General features: G+C 38.8%; 1 protein-coding gene across 2 annotated transcripts in view; it reads right to left on the bottom strand.

Annotated features, from left to right (window-relative positions):
* Positions 1–24,910, bottom strand: part of PRDM10 (PR/SET domain 10) — a 1,088,540-nt gene that overhangs the window by 22,358 nt on the left and 1,041,272 nt on the right. For both annotated transcript variants that reach the window (XM_044081083.1, XM_044081084.1), the window contains one exon: positions 21,450–21,550. In XM_044081083.1, the coding sequence (XP_043937018.1) occupies positions 21,450–21,550 (101 nt within the window). The remainder of the gene's footprint in view (positions 1–21,449; positions 21,551–24,910) is intronic.

Raw genomic sequence — 24,910 nt, 5'->3', positions numbered from 1 at the left:
CCCCCAATATTTTTGACTTTGTCCAGAATTCTTAAGCAAAAGTTTAGAGGTATGTAGAGGATTACAGTCAGTCACTAATGACACTAATCAGTGTCAGTGTTCAGTGTTAATTAGTGACTAGTCAGTCACTAATGACTAATCACAGATGACTGCAAGCTAGGAACCATAATCGAAACTCCTAACGATGTGGACATCCTACAAAAGGGCTTCACTAAGACAGATGCCTGGTGTCAAAGCCATGGCCTGAAGCTTAATGCCAAAATGTGCACTGTCATCCCCTTTGGTAAAAACTCTGTACCCATGAACTACCACATAGGTGGTAGTCTACTTAACACCGAAAGTCTGATAAGAGACCTTGGGACACAGGTGGACAGTAGTCTCTCCTCTGATAACCACATCGGCACAGTGGTCAGCAAATCCTTCTACGTGGCACACCTCATCACAAAAGGTTTCTCATACAAAAAGAGGTCATTGTTCCCCTCTACTCATCACTCATTAGACCCATTATAGAGTACAGTGCCCCTTTTGGTATGTACCTCACAAGGCAACAACTGGAGAGGCCACAGAAATACCTCACAAAGAGGATTACTGGCCTCAAACAGATGCCCTATGCAGACAGTCTCAAAAAACTCCAGCTTTACTCCATCGCATATCGCCTACTCATAGGCGATCTCTGCCTAACATGCAAAGCTATGTCAAACCCAGAGCTGTTGGACATGCTCCACTTAAAGAAATCCCAATCCCTCCGAGCTACACGTTGTAGGGACCTAAACCTTGTCACCACAATAAACAGAACATGCTGGAGGGACAGATTCCTGTCCCAGAGACTTCCCATACTCTGTAACAGACTACCTATGTCAAACAGAGCTTCTCATTAGTACTTCAAGAAAAATCTTGATGATTGGACGGGAAATAGGAATTTCACCCCGGGGATCACTTCTCTGGCTCTGCTCAACAGGGCGCACAGGAAAATAATTTTCTTGGGTGGCGAAAGCCAGGGTACCCTTTTGGCTAGGCTTATAAAGGCCCTAGGGCCAATAGCCTAGTACCTACCTATGAACCTATAATGCCAGACATTAAAGTTTTAAATTTCTATTATTCAGAAAATAGATGTTGATGCAAGACCTATTCTGTTAAAATTTCGTAAGTAATGGTTAAAAATTGGCCGTAGTTATGAACATGAACCTTCATTCTTGCAATTTTTGGATTTATCCAAAATTCTCGATGAAAGAAGATGATCAGTATGCCTTAGAAACATTCACATACGCATGTCTTTTTCTGGCTGCCCGAGCTTGTGGTTACTTTGGAAACAAATGTGAATGATTCTGTGTAATCGTAACTCTAGTGGCAGTTTCAGAGCACATTGGGCAGCTGTTGAAAGTGGGTGGGTAGGAGGGGTCCCCTCCCCCTTGCCTTACGGTTCTGGAACCCATGTCAGCTTCTCATTCATCTGGCAAAAAAGCTCTTAGAGAGACTTTGCTAGTGAAACCTTTCCCAAGGGGAGGTCATGCCTGTTAAATGTAGTCTACACTACTTTGATACATGGTGCACACTACCTACCTTGACCTGGCCAAAGCCTTCGATACTATTCCCCACTCAGGTATAATAGATAAACTCTCTCAAGTAGGCATCAATCCATATGTTACCAGATGGGTAGCAAACTGGCTCACTGATAGAACCCACTTAGTCAAAATAGGGGAAGCCAGCTCAAGTAGTAGACCTGTAACAAGCGGTATATCCCAGGGATCAGTCTTGGGGCCTCTGCTGTTTGAGATATAGTTCTCAGAGGTACAGGTCAAAACTAGTGGGCTATGGCCGACCAGGTTTTCAGATGACTGCAAGCTGGGTGCTGTCATCAACTCCCCTAGTGATGTGGACATCCTCCAAGAGAGTCTCACCCAAACACATGAATACTGCCAGAAACATGGCCTCAAACTGAATGCCAAAAAATGCATAATCATCCCTTTTGGGGAGTGTGACGTCCCCACAAATTATCACATTAATAATACGGTACTAAGCACGCAATCAGTCGTGAGGGACTTGGGCACCCAGGTTGATAGTAAACTGACTTCTGACCATCATATTGCCTCCATTGTATGGAAAGCTTTCTACATGTCCCACCTCAACAGTAAGGGTATCTCATCCAGGGACACGGTGGTCATAACATCCCTGTATTCTTCCCTTATAAGACCCATTACTGAGTACAATGCACCTTTTGGCATGTACCTCACAAATACATGCGGCAGCCGGAGAATCCAGGGCCTCAAATATCTACCCTACACAGATAGGTTAAAAGCCCTGTCCCTCTACTCAGTCTCCTACAGACTCCTTAGAGGTGACCTCTGTCTGGCATACAAAGCAATCTCAGACCCCACCCTGATGGGACTGCTGCATATCTGCAAGTCAAAGCTCCATTCGAGTAACCAGCAAGTGCGACCTCAACCTGGTGTGTGACATCAACAGGACTCATTGACAGGACATATTTGTGTCCCAGAGACTCCCCCTTTTGTGGAATAGACTTCCTCTCCACGTAAAGCAGAGTACCTCAATAAACCTTTTTAAGTACAACCTGGATAACTGGATGGGGAACAGAAAATACACCCCTAAGATTCCACCTGTGTTTCTGCTGGACAGTGCCATAGGGTGTTGATTTGTTGGAACATGGGCTAAATTCATGGCTAGGTTTGTACGGGCCTCAGGGCCAATAGCCTAGTAACCTCCTATGATCCCAATGTTCCAAAGGAAAATGCTTGAGAGACAGAAAAGAGCATAGGAGTTGAAGAGAACAATTGGGAGTACCTTGGACTTGAGCCAGTGTCTGGTGATGTAGAGAGAGATGAACAGGAAGAAGACCAGCAACACTGAAATTAGTGCAATGTGAGACTATAAAGCATCAGTCACATTTGTGAAATATGACCCTGTAAGAAAAAGTAGCTGAGAAAGACTGGACTTTTGTCGACTTTATTAAACTTGTGGGTGGACTTTATGTCTTTAATGTTTTGATTGACATAAAAAGGAAAACGGGTAACTGCAAGTAAACCAATTTATGTTATTAGTATTTGTATAAAATTTCATGATACAAAGTGTATGAAAAAAGCAAGCACGTTTCTGCAATATGTAGTCAGGTATTTTAAATGTTGGGTGGGGGGAGTCTTTTCAGTAATTGTTGTGTGTGATAAAGATATTAAAGTACACAAGTACTTTTTAGTGGTAAGAAATACAGGCTTTAAAATGTAACAAGAGAAGAAAGGCTGGACAAAAGCAAGTTTACGTTAATATGCTCTTATCTTAGGCTACTGGTGTGGGGGTGTACTGTAGAAGTCCACTGATTATATTATATGTAGAATTAAGATGTTTTCTTTTAATTTTGCAAAGGTGAATGTCCAGATTAATGACCTTGGCTTGATCTATAAACAAGTGTTTTCTGTTAAGCAACTAGGCTTGAAAAGTAAGACAAAAAAGTGAAAACTATGAGAAGTGCTAAGCTTTTTGCATATGCAAGGATGTTGTCTTTTTTTTTTCCCATTAGCAAATGTTCAGTGGAACTGAAGTCAAGAAGTTTGCAGCTGAAGGCAGTTGGACATTCTGCTCTCTTCTGGGTGAAATCGACAAAGATTCCTTTATGCATCTGCAGCATTGTTAGCTGTTTTTTTTTCTCTCAATGCTGACCAAGTTTTCATGCAGGCAGCTCTCTGGAGGTTTCAGCAATTCCATACTGAGAGTTCTAAACATTCTTTGCCGAGGGAAATGCAAAATTTAAAGGTAGAAAAGCAAGTGGAAAATAAAGTAAGAAATGAATGGAACTGAATAAAAAATGGTAGCTTCCCTAGTGGCATTAACACTTTAATGCATTTAATGGAACAGTGAATAATTTAGTTTTATTTAAGGATACCAAATGCACTTTTTCTTAAGGGTAAAATTTAATGTTTTCCAAAAGTATGCAAGCAGTTTTTCACATCTGGAATAAGAAAAGAACAGACACCAATCGGTGTAAATGGGAATAGTGGTTGTACCATGTAATTTAGCAATGGTAACCTTAATTTTAGGTTAGGTAATACCTATGGAAGCATCTGTTGATTTGGGGCAACTGTTCCTTTCTGGAGAGTTAAACTTAATTTTTTGAAGATCTGCATAGTTTTGCATGTTTGTTCTAAGTTAATAGATTATTGGGGTGTTCTGAAAATGTATTTATTTTCTTATTTGAGGGTTTTCATAAAAACAAAGACTTGAAAACTATGACATAGGTTTAAAGGGAGAAGAAAAGAACGTGGATAAAAGATCAGCCTGCCAAACTTTAGGAGGTCCATCAAATACAAATGTTAGAAATACACATTCAAAAAACTGTCATGTACAATGAGGAGAACAATAACTTCTTGTCATAAGGGCTACACTAACCATATTATTTTGGAACATAAATAGCAAAGTTATAGACAAAAAGGAAAGAGTAATGACTTTTATTCAGAAATATACAATGCAAATGGTAATGCTGCAGGAGATGCACTTGGAAAGAAATTTAATGAAATGATTTTGGAATGGATATCCAGCAGAATATTAGGGACAAAAGAAAGGGGACTGTTGTGTCTTTCGGCTTATTTCGGTTAGGGGTCGCCACAGCGGAACTCCAGTCCGCTAATGTTTGGTAGTGGATTTTTACATGCCGAGTTACCAGCCCTGACGCACAACCTTCAACAAAGGCACGCCCATTCACGTATGCCTCCACACAGAAGATGCTCTAGCTGAGAATTGAACGCGACAACGTCTTGCTTTGAGGTGACAACACTACCGCAGCACCACTACCGCAGGTCCGGACAAAAGAAAGGGGATTAATTATACTAATTGCTAAAGGAGCTCTGACAGTGATAAAAGATGGGAGGAATTATAATAATGGCAGATTTGTGTTAGTAAGGGGGTGCTGGCATGTATTAGTATTCCACTAAAAACTCTTATTATTGAGCTTAAGAAAATTTTGGGAGGAATCCTTAGCTTTTAGCAGGGAAAATTACTTACAGGTGTTGACTGGAAATTGATTAGCAACAGTGAGGATGTATCTGGGGAGTTAGAAAGGAAACAAAATACAATGCAGTTCTGAAGAAATTTATGAAAATATTTGGTATGAAGACTGAGAATTCAGTAGTAGGAACTTGGACAGAATTTACATAATCTCCACAGTATAATAACTGAGCTAGACTAAACAGAAATTATATTTCACAGGAACATGCACATTTAATTGGAAGTTTTGACACACATCCAACATGTACTTCAGGTCATGCACCAATGCAGGGTAATGAAGTAAAACAGACACTGGCACTTTCCCACCTAAATGTTCAAAAGAGAAGATTTTAGGAGATGGACAGAGGAAATTATTCCAGAGTGATTAGGGAAGATAGAAACTACTACTATGTAGGGAAAATCACTAGGAGGTTATCAAAAAGAATGTATTACAAGTCTTAGCAATAAAAAATAACGATTTAACAAATGCATTAGGCAAACATGCTACTAACTTGCCAATGTTTTCAAAAGTTTTCTTTCTTTGTTTTAGATTATGTAGTTAATTACTTGTATGGAGGGGACTTAAATAACAAATCAGAAGTCAAGGAAGTAGACTGGCAAATAATGCTGCAGGGAAACAAGAGTCCAGATGTGAATGAAAGCATTAATATCAAATGCTTATTAAAGTCAACACATATTTAGTTTAATGTATTTATTTGATTTTTTTTTTAATTTTTAAAAAAAGTATTAAATAAACTTGTTTCAAAAGTGCATTTTTTAAAAGGATTTGGAACTAAATCAAACAATGAAGTTGCATGACTGCATAATTAACTGTTTAATTAAGGTGTTATATAAATACTTGTTTTACACTGTTTGCAGTAGCTCTGATGAAGTTTCAGTAAATGGAACGAAAGTGCTTAGCAGCTTACAAACAGTGTTTGAGTGTTTTGTGAGGAGATCTAAAACGTTCAAGGTATTTTTACCAGACCAAAGTACAAAACAATTTTTAAATTGCTTGGCATCAACAAATGCTTTTTGGGTTTTGTCTTTTAGCATTGCCTTCTGCCTTTTTCATTTTGTTAAAGTCTCTCTATGACCTTTACTGCTAGAAGAATGAAAAGCAGGTTCCCCTTCTATTTGCTGGATCACGTTTTGCTAGATACACTTTTTTTTATTTCCTCCTTAGACTGATCAGCATACTAAAATGTCTTTCATCCTCCAGGAAAAAAACATATGCTGCAGAAAGCTGGATACAGCAGCCTGAATCTCTCATCCACCTCTAGACATTCCCTAAATGCAGGGATAAATATGCTTCACTTCTGCCTGATTTATGGTGAATAATCATGTTTTCACAAACACTCATCTCCAATTTTTAATACTTTTTCCCTTTAGCCACACTTTGTCAGGATCAAGTCTTTCTGCTGGTATGATTGCATCTTTACTTAAATATAGGTCTTGGTTGCTTTCTCACAGCCAGGTTTGGAGCAAACACTTGATGTGTGCATTCAATTAACAAATCCTGCTGTGCAACACCACCCAGTTGCTTATTTATGCTTTGATAAAATTAATACAGTCTGTTCCTTCCAATTTCTCTGGTACGGCAGAAAATCTCAGTTTTTCTCATAAGCTCTGTCCTCTAACTCTACCATAATTTCAAACAGCTCTTCTTAAGAAGCCTCATACTCAGCCTTATTTTCAATTCAAACTCTGATTTTTGCAATTTTATCAGTTCACATGAATAGCTAGCTAGTTACAATTTCTATTTTCCATCCTTTTATTATTTGAGTTGATATATTTCTTTATTGCTTCATTTATTTTAATCACGTTTGAGTACATTTGATTTATTTTTTTCCACTAAATTAGTGGAAGCTATCTCATGCACTAAATCTGAAGCTTGAAATGCTGCAGGATTCTTCTCACTCAGTGTTTTCTCTTTACCTTTTCTGGTTTTCTGCATTTCTTATTTGCTAGCATACAGGCAATGTACTTACCAGAAAATAACTGAATTTTGCCCAAAATGACAGCTTCACCGCTGTTATTTCTTAGTTTCTGCTTTCACACTGGGAGAGCTGAAATTAAGCTGCTTGCTGATCAGTGTGCAACCATTTTGGAAGTCTGGGTAAGGTACTGTTTCAGCTGGATTTTATAGCTTGGGAGTCTATTAGTCATTTTTACTTGTGTAGGGATGGTTTTCCTAAGTTTGGAGAGGTAACAGGAGTACAGTGAGTTCACTGTTGACTTATTTGTTTTACTACTGCTTAATCTTTTTGTGAGTGTAGAGCAATAGTATATTTAAATGTAGGTCATTTTTTCAGGATAATACATCAGTTTTATGCCACAAATAACAGAGTATTTTAGGTAGATGTTACTCTAGCCAGTTTAGCTGTTTTAAGGCTCGCAGTGGTGGGTTTGGAGTACAGCACTGGTAGCAAATGTAGCTACTTTATTTTAACAGGAGGCTAGTTTGGATAATAGTGTAGAGCTTAGGTTTGTAAGGATAAGTGAGTTGGAAGCAAATAAGATGAGACTAGGATTTTTCTTGCTGGGGCTGTAAGGTACTGTTTGACCCTGTAAAGGGAGCCAAGTTTCTGTTGGGCCTTTTTAATTGCTTGAAGAATATATGTTGTTCAAATTTGATGGTCATCTATTACAATGGCCAGTAATTTAGTATGTGGTACAACCTCAATTTTAGTATTAACTGCAGATGCAACAAAAAAGATTTCTGACTGAGATAATATTTTGGGGTGAAGGCCATCAGTTTTGTTTTTATGACTGAGGGTTAAGTCTGAATTTTTCAGCCAGGTTTTGAATGAAACAAAAAAACTGAACAATTTCTTGGAGTCTGGATATTGTGGGGACTGTATATATTAAAACTGAATCATCTGTATTATATTTGCTTTGTCTATGGCAGTGTAAAGCTTGTTTATAAAAATACTGAAGAGAAGGGGTCCTAGTACAGGTCCCAGAGGGACACCTATTGTAAGTGGGAGAGAGGAGGAAAGGTCCCAAAAACATTTGACTGCTTGCTGCCTTCCAGGTAGACAACTAATGAACCATAAACGGGAGGACTGAGCGAGACCTGTAGAGGAGTGTTCAGTGAGTAATTGTTAGTCTGATACAGTGTCAAAAGCTTTGGATAAGTCTAGAAACACAGATGACACTAATTTACCATTGTTCCTATGCTGGCTAATAGTAACGGAGGGCAGTGGTTGTACGCTGGTGAGATCTGAAACTATATTGCAATTCAGAGAAAAGATTATTTGAATTTGTGAGATGTAGAAGCTGAGCATGATACATTTTTCAAGCATTTTTGATAGGGGGAGAGGACTGCAGTAGGCCTGTAGTTATTAAACTCTGTTGATGTACCACACTTGTGTAAAGGTATAATGGAAGGAATTTATTTTTCAGATACACATCTAGCAATAGAGACCAGAAAAGCAACTGCATCTACAGACATTTTTAAGTAGTCCGAAGGGAGGTGGTCAGCAGAGAGTGTGGTTGGTTTTAGTTTATATAGGGTTTTTTTAATGATGGAGGTCAGTACTCAGCTGAAGTCAAACAGCAGAAAATATTTAGCAGAGGCTCCAGGTACTGAACGGTAGTGGAGGTAGCAATGTTTGTAAGGGACATTAATGTCTGTATAACTAGTAGTTAAACTATGTAGGAATTAAATCAGCAGTATTGTTGGAAGTAGAGGTGGGGTGCTAGTTTGGCCTGGATGTAAGTTTGTTTATGGATGTCCAGAACACTTTTGGGTTGTTTTGATGTTTATTGTGAAGGATGTTATAATAGGTTTGCTTGTCACATTTTATTTCACATTTTGCCATATTCTTTAGATGCCTGAAAAGCTGAAATGTATTTTGTATCTACTTTTGTGCCACTCTTTACAGGCTTTGTTACACTATATCATTAATTTCATAGTTTCCTTTGTTAGCCATGATCCTTTTGAATGCACTAGGGGGGCAAGGTTATTGAGGATTTCTAGGAATATGTTGTTGAAGTGTATGACAGTAGAGTCTAAATCCATAGATTTTAGTATTTTCCAGTTAACATAAAAACACAATTTTGATAAAATTGTCTTTGGCTATGTTTGCTGAGTAACAAACCTGGCTGTAAAATTAAAGTTATGTACTCACCATAACTATGCATCTGTGCTGTCCATTTTCAGTCTTCCTCAAAGTATGGGTTAGAGCTCTAACCTTGGAACTGAATTGGCTGCATATCACAGACTTATGGCTCCAACTCTTGAGCTCCTCCCTCTACCCATAATTCCCCAATCAGCTCAAAATACCTGAAATCGAGTTTGCTGCCTTAAAGATCCCAAAATATAGAAGGAAAAAATTAAATAACTGTAAAGTTAAGAATCAAACCTAGAACAAAAGGTTCCAAAATTTCCATAAGATCACTTCAGAAGATGAAAGGAAGTGGGAAGGAGGATGGGGAGTTCAAGAAGAATGAAAACGGACAACACAGATGCATAGTTATGATGAGTATACATAACTAATATCAGATGTTGTCCTTTTCATTCTTCCTCAACCTATGGGACAGAGTTCCCAGCTACTTCATCCTTGGGTGGCCCTCATGGAAGGATATTCTGGAGGACTGCCGAACCAAATGCTGCTCTATTTCTTGAAGTCAAATCTAGTTTTAATGAGCAATAAAGGTATGAGCATTAGACCAGGTAGCCGCAGTGTAAGTATCATCAATGGAAGTTCTAGACCAGAAGGCAGAAATAGTGCTCATAGATCTAGTTGAATGTGCCTTAGGAGATTTTGATAGGGAGAGACATTGCCGAGTATATACAAAAGAAATGCAATCAGTAATTCATTTGGCCACAGTAACTTTAGAAATTGCTGTTCCCAGTCTTTCCAGTGAGAAACAAACTGGTCTGTTTTCCTGAAATCCTTTGTTCTGTATAAATAGAAGTGTAATTGTCTATGTACATCTAAAAGATGTAACATGTACTCTCCCTTATTTGAAAAATTAGGGTAGAAGACAGCCAGATGAATTGTTTGACTGATATTTGATTCAGAGGCTACTTTGGGTAGGAAAGATGGATTGGTATTTAAAGTAACTCTGTCTTTATCAAAGGCAATGCAAGGGGATTTCTTATGATACAGCCTGGAGTTTGGAAATTCTCCTCACTGGTGTAATAGCTTCTAGAAATGTTGTTTTCATAGCTCTCAACTGTTCAGATTTTTGCCTCATATTTTTGCTCTGTTCCTCATTAAATTTGTGTTTTTCTGGCAAATCACCAAAGACTGAAGTCACTAAATAATGACACAAATTTGAGTTTCTGATTTCATATCCTTCACAAAATGCATATTAAAAAAATCATGTTATTCTAGCAACTTTCTAAGTTTATAAGAGCAATATTTAAAATCTGTCCCTATTTTTGGGCCTTTGTCCCCCCATTATTTTAGGCTTTGTTCAGATTTTTTGCTCCAAGAGGTTAAGAGGTATGGTTGTTTTCCAAGGCAAAAATCTTTTCAGCCGAAGGTTCAAAAGGTTGTTGCGTCAACCTCTGAAGCACGACTGTCAAATCCCAAGGAGATGATGGAACTTTCACTGGGGGCCTGAGTAAGAAAGTGCCCTTTAGAAAGGCCTTGCACAATTTGGAAGAAGCCCTTTCTCCTAAATGGAAATTTGATAAGGCTGCTAAATGTACTTCAGTTGTAAAATAACTATCATCTTCCTGAAAAACAGAAGCTAAAAACTCCAGCACCGAAGAAAACAGGAGCAGTAAAACAGTTTATTTCCTTTTTGAGGGGCCAGACTGAAATATTTTCCATTTACTCCTGTAAATCTTCCTTGCAGAAGCTTTCTGGGCAGGAAAGCCTGGGCTATCTAGCTACTAATGGAATTGGAGAAACAGTGGCTTAGTTTGAGGTGTGGAATATTGGGATGCTTCATCCCAAAGGGATGTGACAGAAGGTCTGGACTGGGGTTCAGTATCCATGGAGGAGAACAAAGAAGAGACCAAAGGATGGGAAACCCCACTTGGTGAGGCCAGAAGGGGTTAAGGAGGATAATTGTGCTCTTCAACCGATGTGCTTTCTGTACGAATGTTGGAATCAGCGTTAATGGGGGCTAAGCATACAGGGCACTGGAGGGCCAAATGTAGACTAGAGCATCTCTTGGTGACTCCCCTGAAGGGAGATTAGAGCAAAATACCTGCTGCACTTGTGAGGAGATCCAAAGACAATGCAGCAAGGTTGGCCTTAATGACAGAAAATCTTTTCCACCACTGATTGATAGACCACTCGTGAAGCAACAAAATGGACTGGCTGAGTTTGTCCACTAGTAGAATGGATTTCCCTGGAATGTGTCTTGCCACTAGAAAGTGGTTGGAGATTTCCCACTGCCACACTCTCATTGCCTCTCGACAAAGGCCCTCTCCACTACCTCGAAAACAGATGGACTGGGAGAAGCCGTGGCCAGCTGCACTGAGCCTGAATCTCCAAAGTGGCCAAGCATCAACCCTGCCCTGATCTGTGCCTCGAGGACACAGCCAGACCCGAGTTGTCTAGTGCCGAAGCTTCAAGGGGCAAGGACGGTTCTGCCAATATTGGAGTAGACGTGGCCTCCCCAATCCGACACTGACACTATGGCTCCGGGCCACATCCTGATCCCAAAGGAATAGGAACAGAATTAGGAAAACTGTCAGAAGTTGAAGACCTGGCTGTTTTTGGCTCCAACCAACTCTTTAGGGGCTATTGGATCTGAGGGCTCCGAAACCATAGGACATATTGGAGAAGGAAGTGGAGGGAAAGCTCCCGGATCTGATGGCAGATGGAGCCTGAATACCACCCATCTGTATCTGAGCTTTGAGGAACTTCCTCATCATCCTGTCCACATCGGCCTCGGAAAGTCATTTGCAGAATCTCATGGAAGACCATAGTGGACTGTGGCCTCAATTCTCTCTCCTCAGCAAAGCTGGGGGGATACCGGATCAACTGCAAACCCAGGTAAGCAGGTTTGTGGAGACTTGGGTACAAAAAGTTGGATCCGAGGTCTTAGGATCAGAGATCTGTTTGGGAAGCTTCACCCAATAACAGACGGATCTGATGATTTAGGATTCAATGACTTCTTTTTAGGATCTGAAGAGGTCGGATCCAAAGTTCTTTGGATCTTCTTAGGGGGCTCTGAAGAAGTCACAGATGAAAATGATGTTTTCAAAGATGGAGTAGAGCATCTCTTTCTAGACTCTGAAGAAGCCTTACAGTGTTTACTGGGGGTTTGAGCTCCTGAAGTAGAATAGGATGTTGGAGGCAGCAGTCCTTTTAAGACAAGTTTGTTTCTCCTATCCGTATTTGCTCTAGAACTGAACATAGCACAAATACAGAAACTAGTGGAAAGATGTGCCACTCCTAGACAGTATACACACTCCCTGTGGGCATCAGAATTTAAAGTCTTATGCTCACAGTTAATACATTTCTTAAAGCTGGTCAGTTTCTCAACCATGACTGATAAAAAGAGAAAAAGGGGAATATTCATTTTTTTAATAAAGTCAATGAAAAAGGGCTACCATGTATGGTATGCTTAAACAGGGTAGAAGGGCAGAATAAGAAAGGAAGATTGGCACCAACAATGGTACACCTGAGACTACCAATAAGGTAGAAAAAGGAAGACCTAACGGGAGAAACACTGGATAATCTGAAAGAAGAGGAGGAAAGTAAAAAAAGATGTAGAAAAATGTCAAACAAAGTAGAAAACTACTCACAATTCTCAAAAAAATCTAACATTAAGCTCCTAAAAGAGGATCCGCTTTTGTCTAAGATGGTGGCAAACAAGATCTGAGATACTGTGGGCTGACTGGAGCTTTATGGGTAGAGGGAGGAGCTCAAGAGTTGAATCTATAAATCTGTGATATGCATCAGAGTCTGATCTGTAACCCATACGTTGAGGAAGAATGAAAAGGACAACATGAGATTTACATGTTTATCTTAGACATTGTAACTTCTAACTGCCTAAGTAGGGAGATGGTCACTAAGGCAATCTGGAAGGCGACTGTATGTCATAATTTTGTTGGGTCTATTAGTAAGAAGCTTACCAGTGCTTTTGTTGAGTCTAGTAACTGGGGTAATTAACTCTGTAAAGCTGTATAAGTTTATGGAATCAGACAGAGTGTTGCTGTTAATAAACTGCCAGTCTATATTTAGCTCTCCTAATATTACAGTTTCCTACTAGATACAGTGGGATATCCAGTACGGAATATTTCCAAAGTGCTAAAGTTTTTAACTGGTGGGATATAAGGATGTTTTCTTATTATTTTTATAAGGTGTGATACAAGTAGTTCTGCTTTATTAAATGGTGGTATCTCTTGAATGTATGTGGTTATGTTTAGGAAATTCATGTACATAATGGCAGTTCCACCTGGCCATTTATTTGTCCTGTCAAGCCTAATTATACTGAAACCAGGTGGTGTAATTTCATTGCCATGTTGTCATTTATCTGTTTTGCAGCCAGGTTTCTATAGCTATGACCATGTCTGGGGAACGTGTGTCAGTACAACAGTATATGTCTTGGATTTTTATGCACGTGTTTTTAAGGTTGATATTTAGGAGGAGAAGGCTGGAATTGGAGGATGGGAGAGAAAGAGAGAATGGTAGGTCTGTTAGTGTGGGTTTTTTGTTGTTGAGTGGAGCCAGGTTTGAGTGAATGTCTTCACTGACTTTTTGCATGCCAGTTTTATGAAGGAAAGTATGTAGTCAAATGTATTTGTGTTTTAGCTTTAGTGAATCTGGTACACTAACATACTTTGATTTACTATATCTGTAATTTAAAAGTCTAAGAAGGTTTGTTGCTACAGTGTAGATGCTGTAGTGAAAGACAGACTTGGTAAATGTTAGTGTAGTAAGTGTGTGTCTCTGTAGGCCTAGGGAGATATGATAGTTGGTAGAGAGTGCTAAAATGCTTAGGTGGCACACTAGTTGGGTTTGAATAAAGGGTCATTTTGTATTACATGTAAGACAGATATTGCTGAAGACAGTAGTTTGCACTTTAAAATGTTACTAGGACAAGAGTAGTTGTAGCTACAGCAGTATAGTATCTAAAAGGATATGCTGGTTTGTGTCAGCTTATTATTTATTTATTTTACATTACATTAAGTGAACAGATTAGAAATGCTGTTTGTAGGGTAACTGCTATTGGGTTATGTAGTGATAATTTGGATGCAAAGATAGGTTGGGAGAAGTGTAGTGGAGTTAATTGTAGCATAGTTTAAATGTAGAGCAGGAGGGGTGGACAGGAATAGGGGGTAGGGCCAGCAGAGTGAGCTTGAGCATTGCGAGAAGAAGCAGAGTGGGGCCCAATCACTGTATCAGCACTGCAACAGTGATGAGAAAAACAATCAGTAAGTTTTGCTTATGACATAAGGTAGAAAGTTTCCAGAGAAAGTAAACAACTGTATTAGTTGAACAGTGAAAAACAGAAGCTGAAAGGGAACAAGGAGTATTACAGGGAGCAATACACAAGCCCAGGAAGACTAAACAAAGTGAAAGAGGAGAATTATAGGAGCAGTACACACCCTCAGGAAGACTAAGCAAAGATTTACACATGTGGTTTCGTATTTAGTACATTAACTGCAAGATACTGTACAAAGGGTAAAAAGAAAGAGAGCTTAGTCTGAATAATGGAAGTAAGGCAATTAGTTTGTCCGAAATGAATAGGGGAAGGTAACAAGCTAAGTACTGGCAAATATTTTATACTACACAAAAAATGTGTTGAACTTATTATCCATTACTATGGGGTATAACATATATCAGTGGTATAGCTAAGTGAGGTATTGTTGGGGGAGTATGCACCATGCAGCTACCTAGTCCAGGCAAGTGTACATGGACACTCAGTTGGCCCTACAATCATCTTATACAGGCTGTTAAGTCTTAGCTTATGTTACCGTTACTGGATTACCATACCTATATACATTGACTGTGCAATCTCAGTTCTTAAAAGGATGGATTTTAGGCTTGGGTGTCAGGTGTTGGACAGTGATAACTCTTGGCAGCCTGTGCAGTATATTAGCTGGGGCTTGTTTGATCAGGGTCAATGAAGTAGCAGATACAAATAGATAAAGCCAGAAAAGGACATATCAGTATTAGGGAACATTTTGAGACAGTTTCAAGTCTTTTCAGAATATAAAATTAATGAAGATAAAGCAAAGGCGATGGTTGTAAATTATGTACCCACACACAAAATGGTTCAGCAATACCCATATGTATGGTGACACACTAAGATGAAGTATTTGGAAGTATGGATTAAAAAGGTTTCTGTTACTGCAGCTAAAAATGTGGGAAAATTCTAAAAGAAATACAAAAACTGAGAAACTGGAAGCTGTTATTTATAGATTTGGAAATTAAGATATAATCAGTGAAAATGCTTTAGTCCCTTTAGTTTTATATACAGGTACGGCATATTTTTATCAACCAGAGGAGAAGGTGTGGAAATAATAAAGAGTTGAAGGAATTTATCTTGGAGGGCAAAAGGGCAAGAGATACATGAATACATTGATCCTTTCAATAGAGCAAGGTGGTTTAGACTTACCTGATCTGAAGGGATACTTTAGAGTTATGCAGTCAAGGCCCAAATACATATCACAAGCAGAAGGTTAGAATTCAAAGTGAAAAGTATGGTGGAAGGGGGTTCAAGAAATAAGGAATACAAGAATGGAGAAAGGAGATTTTGCCAATATGGATGACTAACAGTATGGATAATGAAAATAAGTAAGAGGGGGCTGGAATTTAACTGGCAAAGGAACCAATTTATTGGAAGCAAATAACTAGAGAAGGAAAGGCAATAGAATGGAATGAGGCCAATAAAAAGCTTGGATTGCAAGTTAGATACTGTCTTTTCTACCAGGGATTGATATCAGAGTACATGCAAAGATAAAATGATAGAGGAGTCCTAAGTGAAAGACTTTGCTCTAGTAGAGGTTTTAGTTGAATTTAGAAAAGCTGCTGCTGTTAAAAAAGGGATACGTTAGAAAATATTGGGAAGAGAGGCTGGAAATGCAGGTTTAGAAGGAAACAATGGGAGGACGTACCTATGGTTCCCACACATGCAACAAAGTCTAGAAGGTTTAGAATTTTTGCTTGGAGGAGTTTGCATAGTTATTTTTATATAACCAGTGGATTTCAAAACAACTTTTCTCAGGTAGGTTGTAAATATTGGAGGTGTGACATGGAAGAAAGAGGTAATTGGGAAAATGTTGATTGGGAGTGTAATGAGTTGGTAGATTTTACAAACTCCCTACAGAACAGACGATCAGAAATAATGTGGGAGCAAATGGCTATAACAAAGGAAATTATTATTTTAAGCTGGGATACAAGGTCTGAATTACCTAGACATAGTAAGGCCTCATTAAGTTCAATTAAACTGGCTGCCAAAAAAACAATTATTAGAAAATGGAAATCAAAATTTAAACCAACTATATTTGAAGTATTGAATATTTTAAAAGATAAAAAAAACTGGAAGTGGCATCTTTAGAAAAAGGAAGGAGCAAATTACATAGTAATAAATACCATTTGTAGGAACAATACATGCAGAATAATGTTCAGGAGAAGAAGTGAGTTTTAAGGGAAGGCAGGAATTGAGCAATTTATGTAATGTTGGACTGAATGACAGTTGTTATAAAGAAAGAAAACATATTTAATGCATCATGTAGGTAAATAAAAATATTAATATGGTTTGTTTTCTTTTTTATTGGTTTAATTTCTTCAAGTCTTTTGGGTTTCTAATAGCATGATAGGAATGGACCACATTCCTAATTTGGGGCAAGATTAGAGTTCATGAAATTAGTACTGCTTCAGTCTTTGATGACAGACTTCTCAGCACCAGCAATGTGCCCAGGATTGCCACCTTTCTGTAATTCATATAGGGCCATATGTAATAGTAGCATATCTAAGTACGACTGTAAATTCTTTTTTATGAGACCCATTACTCCTACTATTACTGGAACCATCCGGGTATCTTTCTACTACTTTGCTCTCATTTCTGCCTGCAAATCCTGATATTTTATGACTTTTGGTCTCTCTGAATGTAAAACACTGTAATCACTGGGTGTAGTAATTTCAATGATCAATGCTACTTTTCTCCTTTTTTATGGACTACTATATCTGTTTTTCTCATATCTGTTTGTTGAACTGTTGGTAATAGGTGATCTCATATGATATACAAGTCTTCATTCTCTATAAGGCTTTGTGGTTCATGTTTCCAATGCTTCTCAGCTACTTCTACACTGCAGTGTTTAAACAATCCCTAGTGCAACAGTCTTGCCACATTATTGTGCCTTTCATTATATAGCCTCACTAATATGAGTGTATCACACCCAGTAACAAGATGTGAGACAGTTTCCATTTTTTTTTTTTTACAGAACCTGCATTTGTCTTTCTCCTAGCTTTTCAATGGATTTTGTAAACTGTACTTGTCCAATATACTATTAATGTATGCATGTCTATGTCTTAAGTTATAATTATAAAGGTTTTAAAAATAAAAATAACACTCATACAGACTCTACTTGTAAAACATTTCCATTGTTCCAAAGATAAATGTATAAGTGACAGAAAAAAAAGTACAGAAACTGACTAGAAAAATCAAGATTTGGTTAGATTTGAAACAGACTCGTGTTAGAGACGGAAATGAATGGGAAAAATTAAAAACAACACTGAAATTAGTGAATAAATTAAGACTATAAAGCAATAGTCACATTAGACATCATTAGACACATGAAATGTGGCTTTGCAAGAAGGGAGACTGAGAAGGACCAGAATTTTGCTGACTGTGTTAAACTGATGAAGGGACTGCAAAGCATAAATCCCATTTAAAATTATCAGTGTTTAGAAGAATACTGCAGGGAATGTAGTAGTAAATGCAAGTAAACATATTAATATTTGATTAAAAAAGTTATGTAAACTGTATAGTATGTTATAAAGAAGTTTTGCATAGTGTGTAGTCAGGGGTATTTTAAATGTGAAGTGGGGCAGCCTTCTCACTGATTGCTGCATTTGTTAAAGATATTAAACTAAGAATTTACTTTTTCTTGGTTATAATGTATCCAGGATTTGCAAGATAACAAGCAAAAGTCTGGAAAGAAGCAAGTTACAAATATAATGCTGTGATCTTAGATTGGTGTGGGGGGATGTAAAGGTGTATTAATCATATTACATACAGAATTACGCTAATGTTCCCTGTTTTTATAAAGGTAAATGTCCTGAGTAATGTACTTAGTTTAAGCTGTAGATATGGGTTCTTCTAAGCAAACAGACTTGGAAAATGGGACAAAATCATAAAAGGCTTGTCATTTGGTAGTTCCCTTTTCCATTTGCAATGTTGTTAACTACTTTTTCATTATCAAATTCTCTCAGCTATAAATAACATGTCTAAGGTGCAAGCAATTAATAATGAGAGGTCTAAACAGTGTGTTCTAAGTGAAATCTACACAGGTTCTTACTTGAAGATGAGCAGATTGTAAGTGCAAGCAATTAATTGTGATAAGTCTGACCAATTGTGCTAAGTGACATGAACAAAGTACAGTGTAATTACCATCTGTTTTTCAAAAACCTTTACTAACATCACATATTACATAGTGACATGACTACGCATAAAGTTATAAAAAAGCAAACATGTTCCACCATGTTCAGATTAATGCTGAGTATTCTGTTTTCACTTGACAAACTCCTGTGGGAAAACTCATGTGAATTCCTTTAATGTAATGAGTACCAACAACATTCTTTCATACTGATACTTATCTTCACATAAAATAGATCCCATGTTCTCTGAACAGATAGAGCCTCAGTGAGAGCAACCGATATACAGTCTGAAGTATCTGCCTTTCGACTACTCCCTGGTAACACAACACTCATCCATTGCTTGAGTTCATTTTTCAAGGCTGTGATCTGGGGTACACTTGAATCCAGCAGATATGAGTTATGATACAAGACACTTTTAGAGGTACAACAAACTTCAAGTGCAGTTAGGCATGTACCTTAGGCCAATTCAAAAAATTCTTCAATGACAAAACTGACTGGAGAGCTATTCGCACAAACAGCTTCATCATTAAGATCATCCCCTATAGGGGATGAAACACTTCCAAAAAACAGACATCCAGTAGTGGTCTTAGTAAAGACTTCAGCAAGTCAGGTTTCACGGTAGAGCAGCAGTAGTTTATGGACTGACCCAGGGACTGCTAGAACTATTTCCAGGATGTCCATTAAATGTTGAGCTGAGCGGGCTTCAACAGGAAAGGTGTGTCAGTGCAAGTAAATGTGTACACCATATTGTCTTAACTAGTTTAATTCACACTTTTCAGGGGTAAGTGGGGGATACAGAACTGTATCAAAACAGATTCCTGCTTGAACTACCCTCTGCACTGCATATTACACCAGGGGGCTCCAACTTTGATTCCCACTGTTCACTGCATATACAAAGCAGACTTCTTTACCCCACCAACTACCTGCTGATTATAAAGTTCTTGGTTACCAACTTGTTTCTTATTACCCAGTGAGTGAGAACCAATTGCATAAACAATCATTCAGGTAGGCACCAGGAGTTTTCTTTCTTTAGCTCTGTCAGTTCCCCACTTATGCAACAGTATGCAAAGCGTAGCATACAATGGGCCTTGTGAATCACTTTTACTCATCATTGTGGAATGCAGTCAATGCACTCCCACCTTTACAATGCACCTGCCCTTGTCTCCATTAGTGGATTTTACAACACAGTGAGTGTCAGGACATACACTCCCCACTCCTTCACTGGAGGAGAGGTAAACAGATTTATGCCTCATCATTCCCCTCTTCATCCAAGTCAGCTCCAAAGGGCACCCAAACCACTAGTCAGATCAAAGTTACCTGGGTCACAGTCGGGGCTTTATTACTCTTCTACAGCTGAGCTGAGGAAGTAGAGTTTTGAGCTATCATTTTCATGGAGATGATACTCAGCTCTTCCTTTCTTCCATTAAGAATGCATACTAGCTCATAAGTCATTCGAATGAAACATATAAAAGGAATGATCTAGAGTCAGTCTTTTTTGAATGAGGAGGAGGATTTAGAATAGGACTTAATTTTCTTTTAGAAATAAAATTATTTAGATGACGGGACTACTCCAAGTACTTGGACTCTCAATAATCCAGAATTGCTACTATCAAAGGAGGACCTTTGTGTGGTAGATATAGTCTTTGGTCTTATCAAATGGCAGATGCTATTTAACCTAAGATATACACATGAAACTTGAAACACTTCAGGTGGTGCACAGAATGCAGCACAATTACTAATGGGTACTAACCATCAGCCTCACATTTTATCCATGCTGCATGGTAGCCTGTAATGATCACCTATGGTCTTGTAATCAGTATATTTTACATTAGTGCTTACATATGTAGTATTGCATGATTTGCACTACTCTCATGTAAACATGGTGAAGCCTTAATCAACTCAACTCTTCCTTTACTTGATAAGGAGATGCAGTAATCCCCAAGACACAGTTTAAATATTTTGTTCTGAAATCTTTTTCATATTTAGCCCCATTTCTGTGAACTTTGCCTCGTCAGCTATGGTCTTGATCCAGATTTTTTTAAAGTAATAAAGACTCCTCTACACCATAAAAACTATTTTAGTAATTTTGATTTAACAACTTTTATTGAATAAGAACTTTTATTGAATGCACCATGATGATCGGTACTCGTTTTTAAATACTTTATAGTGTATTTTATTTTAAGTAATATATGTTAAGTCTAGGGTGAGTCTACATGACTGAGTGTTTCTTGTGGAATTTCTGATGCAGTCTTGTTTTCAGAATTGCAGACAGTCTCATTTGCAAACATATCATCCAGCGTTTCTTTCGGGTCCTACTTAAGCAGCCTTTCTTACAAGTCTGAAAAGGTAATTACTACATGTGGACTAAAAACATAAGGAAGCAAAGGAAGTCTTAAGATCCCCCTGACTGCCCTTTATAGAATGGTTATTTGTTTTACTCACAGTTTTGCATGGTGTGAAACACAGTGCTTTATCCATATAAATTTTACAAAACAAAACATGTCATATCCCTTAGCATATAGTTGGATGACTATGATAATACAGAAATACAGCCTCTCTGAAACAACAGTCAAGGCTCTCCAGCTTGCCACCCGCAACATTCTTTTTAGGTCACTGCATAACATAGACCTCTTGCAGAATAAAGACTGTTGGCTGTTGCATGCCACTTAGGATGGCACAAACACACTTCCAGTGTTATTTAAACAAATTAATGCAACCAGAAAAGTCAACGTGTGTGAATACATCTTACTGGAAATTAACAATGACAAAAATGTACCTTCTAACCAAAGACGAGAAAAGCATGTCAGAATAAGTTAGCGATTGGATCCTGAAATGCAATAGCCCTTCTGCTAGCAATAAAACTCTCCCAACCTGTGAAGGATGGTCTGACAATATTCTCTTAAAGCAAGAGACAAAAGGATTAGTGTGCCTTACCTGTGTAACAGCCTTCACTTGTCCTGTGTTCACAGTGCTTACAGGTGCCTCGGCAATAACATACTGGCCTTGGGGGATAGTCATCATTTGAATCTCAGGGGCTATCAAACAGAAAAACAAGAGAGTGGGTCACCAAACTTAAAATGAGAATCCATGACTCTGACATACAACCATCTTAAACACCCACAACCCAAAAGGTAGTTAAGTAGTTAAACTATAGCTACATTTGATTAAACTCAGCAGTCCAAACTGAAATCTGTTAATTTGATTAGTCAGCTAAGACTTCACTGACAACAGTGTATTTAGGTATTTGGTATTTCCATTTTTGGTAATTTACATAGCAACACATTCACGTCAGTGTCTGTTGTAAGCAAGCAAATTCTATTAGTTAAGGAGTTAAGCCTCTTGGCACACAAAGCCAAATCATTTAACAAATTAAGGAGAGAGGGAAGAAAGCCTCAAGACCATTCCAATACATTTCAATGTCAAGAAATACAACACAAAAAAAAATAAAATGATCAGCATATAAAGACAAGAAGAATGACATGTTTTTTCTTTAAGTCACCCTTTACTGCTGTCCAGCAGTGAAAAAGGCAAGATCCTTTGTGTGGAAAAAGATGGCTCAAGATAGAATAGCATTCTCAATCTTCCAAGATGGCTGCACACTTATCAACAGCTTAATTTCAGCTCTCCTAGTGGGGAAAAAACTGAGAAATAAGAAAGTACAGTTGTGTACACTTACCATAAATGTAGATGTTTGAGTGCATTCACTGGTGCAGTCATTACATTTGGGTAATCTGCTGGCAGGTTGCCCTCAGTCGGCCTGAATAACAAAGTCTTGGGTCCTGTGTCGGTTGCTGTCTCCTCTTCCATGACGTCAGGTCATCAGGGGTATAAAACATGCAGCCAACGCCATTTTATTCAGTTTTTCTTGCCCCAGATGTCAGGTGCCCCCCAAATATATATAAATAAACCAAAATATATGAAAATGCACTTTTAGCAACATAAACTTTACCTTCATCTATCAGCAAATACACCACAAAGGCTTTAGTATATAGTGAATGAAAGAAAAGGTACAGAAACGGGCCATAATGGGTTGGGGCCATAATGGGTTGGTAACCTGGACTGCAACAGTGAATACACTTGAACATCTACATTTATGGTAAGTGTACACAACTGTACTATGTTCTTCGTGTTTCACTGTTGCAGTCATTACATTTGGGTAGAATCCCAAAGCTGTGGATGGGAGGATGGAACTAAATAGCATTAGGAGCGGCTATAAGGCCCTGCAGAACTGCAGTGGCAAAGCCTGCCCTGGATTTGGAGAAGAGAGGCAAATGATAATGCTTTGTGAAGGTATGAGCAGAGCTCCAAGTAGCAGCCTCTAGAATGTCTTTGGATGGAACACCTCTGAGAAAAGCTGCTGAGGTAGAGGCAGCCCTGGTGGAATGTGACCTGATCCCCTTAGGCACAGATTTACCATGGTGCAAGTAGCAGAAACTAATGCAGTGGCTTATCCACTTAGAAATAGTCTGCTTTGATATAGCCTCCCCCTCTGACCCTGCAGCAAATGCTACCAGTAGTTGCTCAGACTTTCTTAGAGATTTGGTCCTGTTTAAGTAGAATCTTAGTTGTCTGTGTACATCCAATGAATGCAGAATCCGCTCCGCTCCCCCTTGTTCTGTGGATATGGGTAAAATGTTGAGTCACACTGGATACCACCTTAGGCATTAAAGAAAGATCGGTCCTGAGGGACACCCTGTCTGAGTAAAATGTAATAAAAGGCTCCACAGCCATGAGAGCCTGTAGTTCTGAAACCCTTCTTGCTGAAGTGACTGCCAAGAGGAATGCTGTTTTCCAAGATAGAAATTTTATATCCGTAGTAGCTGCTGGTTCAAAAGGAGGCAGGGTGAGTTTTTCCAGCACAAAGTTGAGGTCCCATGCATGAGTTGGTGATCTTCTGGGAGGCCTTAAATTTTTGGCCCCTCTAAGATACTGTTTAAGCAGAGGATGAGAAAAGAGGGGAGGCTCTGTGTTGTAATGAGCCGAGATGGCAGAGGCATGTATTTTTATTGAAGAAAAAGATAGGCCCTTGTCAAGCATCTCAGTCAAATATTGTAAAATCTGAGGAATATTAGGCTTTGCTGTGTCCATTCATTGTGCTTGGTTCCAAGCACAGAATCTCTTCCATTTATCAGCATAAGATTTTCTAGTACTAGGCCTTCTGGCTTCCAAAATGACATCCATCACAGATTTACTGAGAGGTGTTTGAATAATTAAATGATCAGCCATGCTGCAAGGTTCAAAGTTTGGAGCTGAGTGTGCAGAATTTGATTGTTCTGCTGAGACAGTAGATGAGGTATTTGAGACAAGTACCAAGGAGGAAGTTGAGACATATTCCTTAGAACTGGGTACCAGTGCTGGCGAGGTCAGTCTGGAGGAACTAGGATCATTTTTGTTTTTTCCTGTCTGACTTTTAGTAAGACCTTGGAGAGAAGAGACAGAGGGGGAAAGGCATAGGCTGATAGGTTTTTCCAACTGAAGGATAGGGCATCCACTTTCCATGCTTTTCTGTGATAAGTTCTTGTGCAGAATTTGTCCAGCTGATAATTTTGGGGAGAAGCAAATAGATCTATGTCTGGGCTCCCCCATTTCTGTGTTAACATGCTGAAGATTTGTGGATTCAGTTTCCATTCGTGCGGGTCCATAAGATTTCTGCTTAGGTCGTCTGCCAGAGTATTTTGTTTTCCTGGCAGGAATTGAGCTTGAAGATGTAAGTCAAAGCTTTGTCCCACAATGCCATGGCTAGTCTGTAAAGGGGGTAGGAATGTGTACCCACCCTGCTTGTTTATGTACCAGATAACTGTGGTGTTGTCTGTCTTTATCAGTAGTTGTCCTGGATGAAGTAAGTCCTTGAAGGCTGTCAGAGCATTCTGAACAGCTAGCATCTCTTTCTAATTGATATGCAGATGCATTTGTTTTGGGCTCCATTTGCCCATAATGCATCTTCCCGCCAGGTGGGCCCCCCAAGCATAGTCGGATGCATCTGTAGTTAGGGTTTGGGTGGCAGGGGGTAGAGTGAATGACAGTCCCTTGTTTTGGTGACATGTCTCTGCCCACCAAAGAAACTCCTGTTGTAGGCAGGGACAGAGAGGAATCATTGTTTCCAGACTGTGACAATGTTGACTCCATAAACTTTTTAGGTACCATTGTCGTTTCCTCATATGCAGTCTCACATATGGAATTAGTAGGATGCAGGATGCCATGAACCCCAAAGCTTGCAGAATTTGTCTTGCAGATAATTGGGTTTTTGTTGCCATTTGTTCGAAGTATGTTGTCAGTTGCCTTTGCTTGTCTGGCGTAAGGTAAGCCATCTGGGCAGTTGTATTCAAGCTTGCACCCAGGAATGTAATTATTTGAGAGGGTACCTGTTGGGATTTCTTTTCATTTATCGAGTACCC

Source organism: Protopterus annectens, chromosome 8.part0 (genome assembly GCF_019279795.1).
Source record: "Protopterus annectens isolate FY-2018-M chromosome 8.part0, PAN1.0, whole genome shotgun sequence".
In the NCBI taxonomy this organism is placed as follows: Eukaryota; Metazoa; Chordata; order Ceratodontiformes; family Protopteridae; genus Protopterus; species Protopterus annectens.
This window is presented reverse-complemented; position numbering and strand designations above follow the sequence as displayed.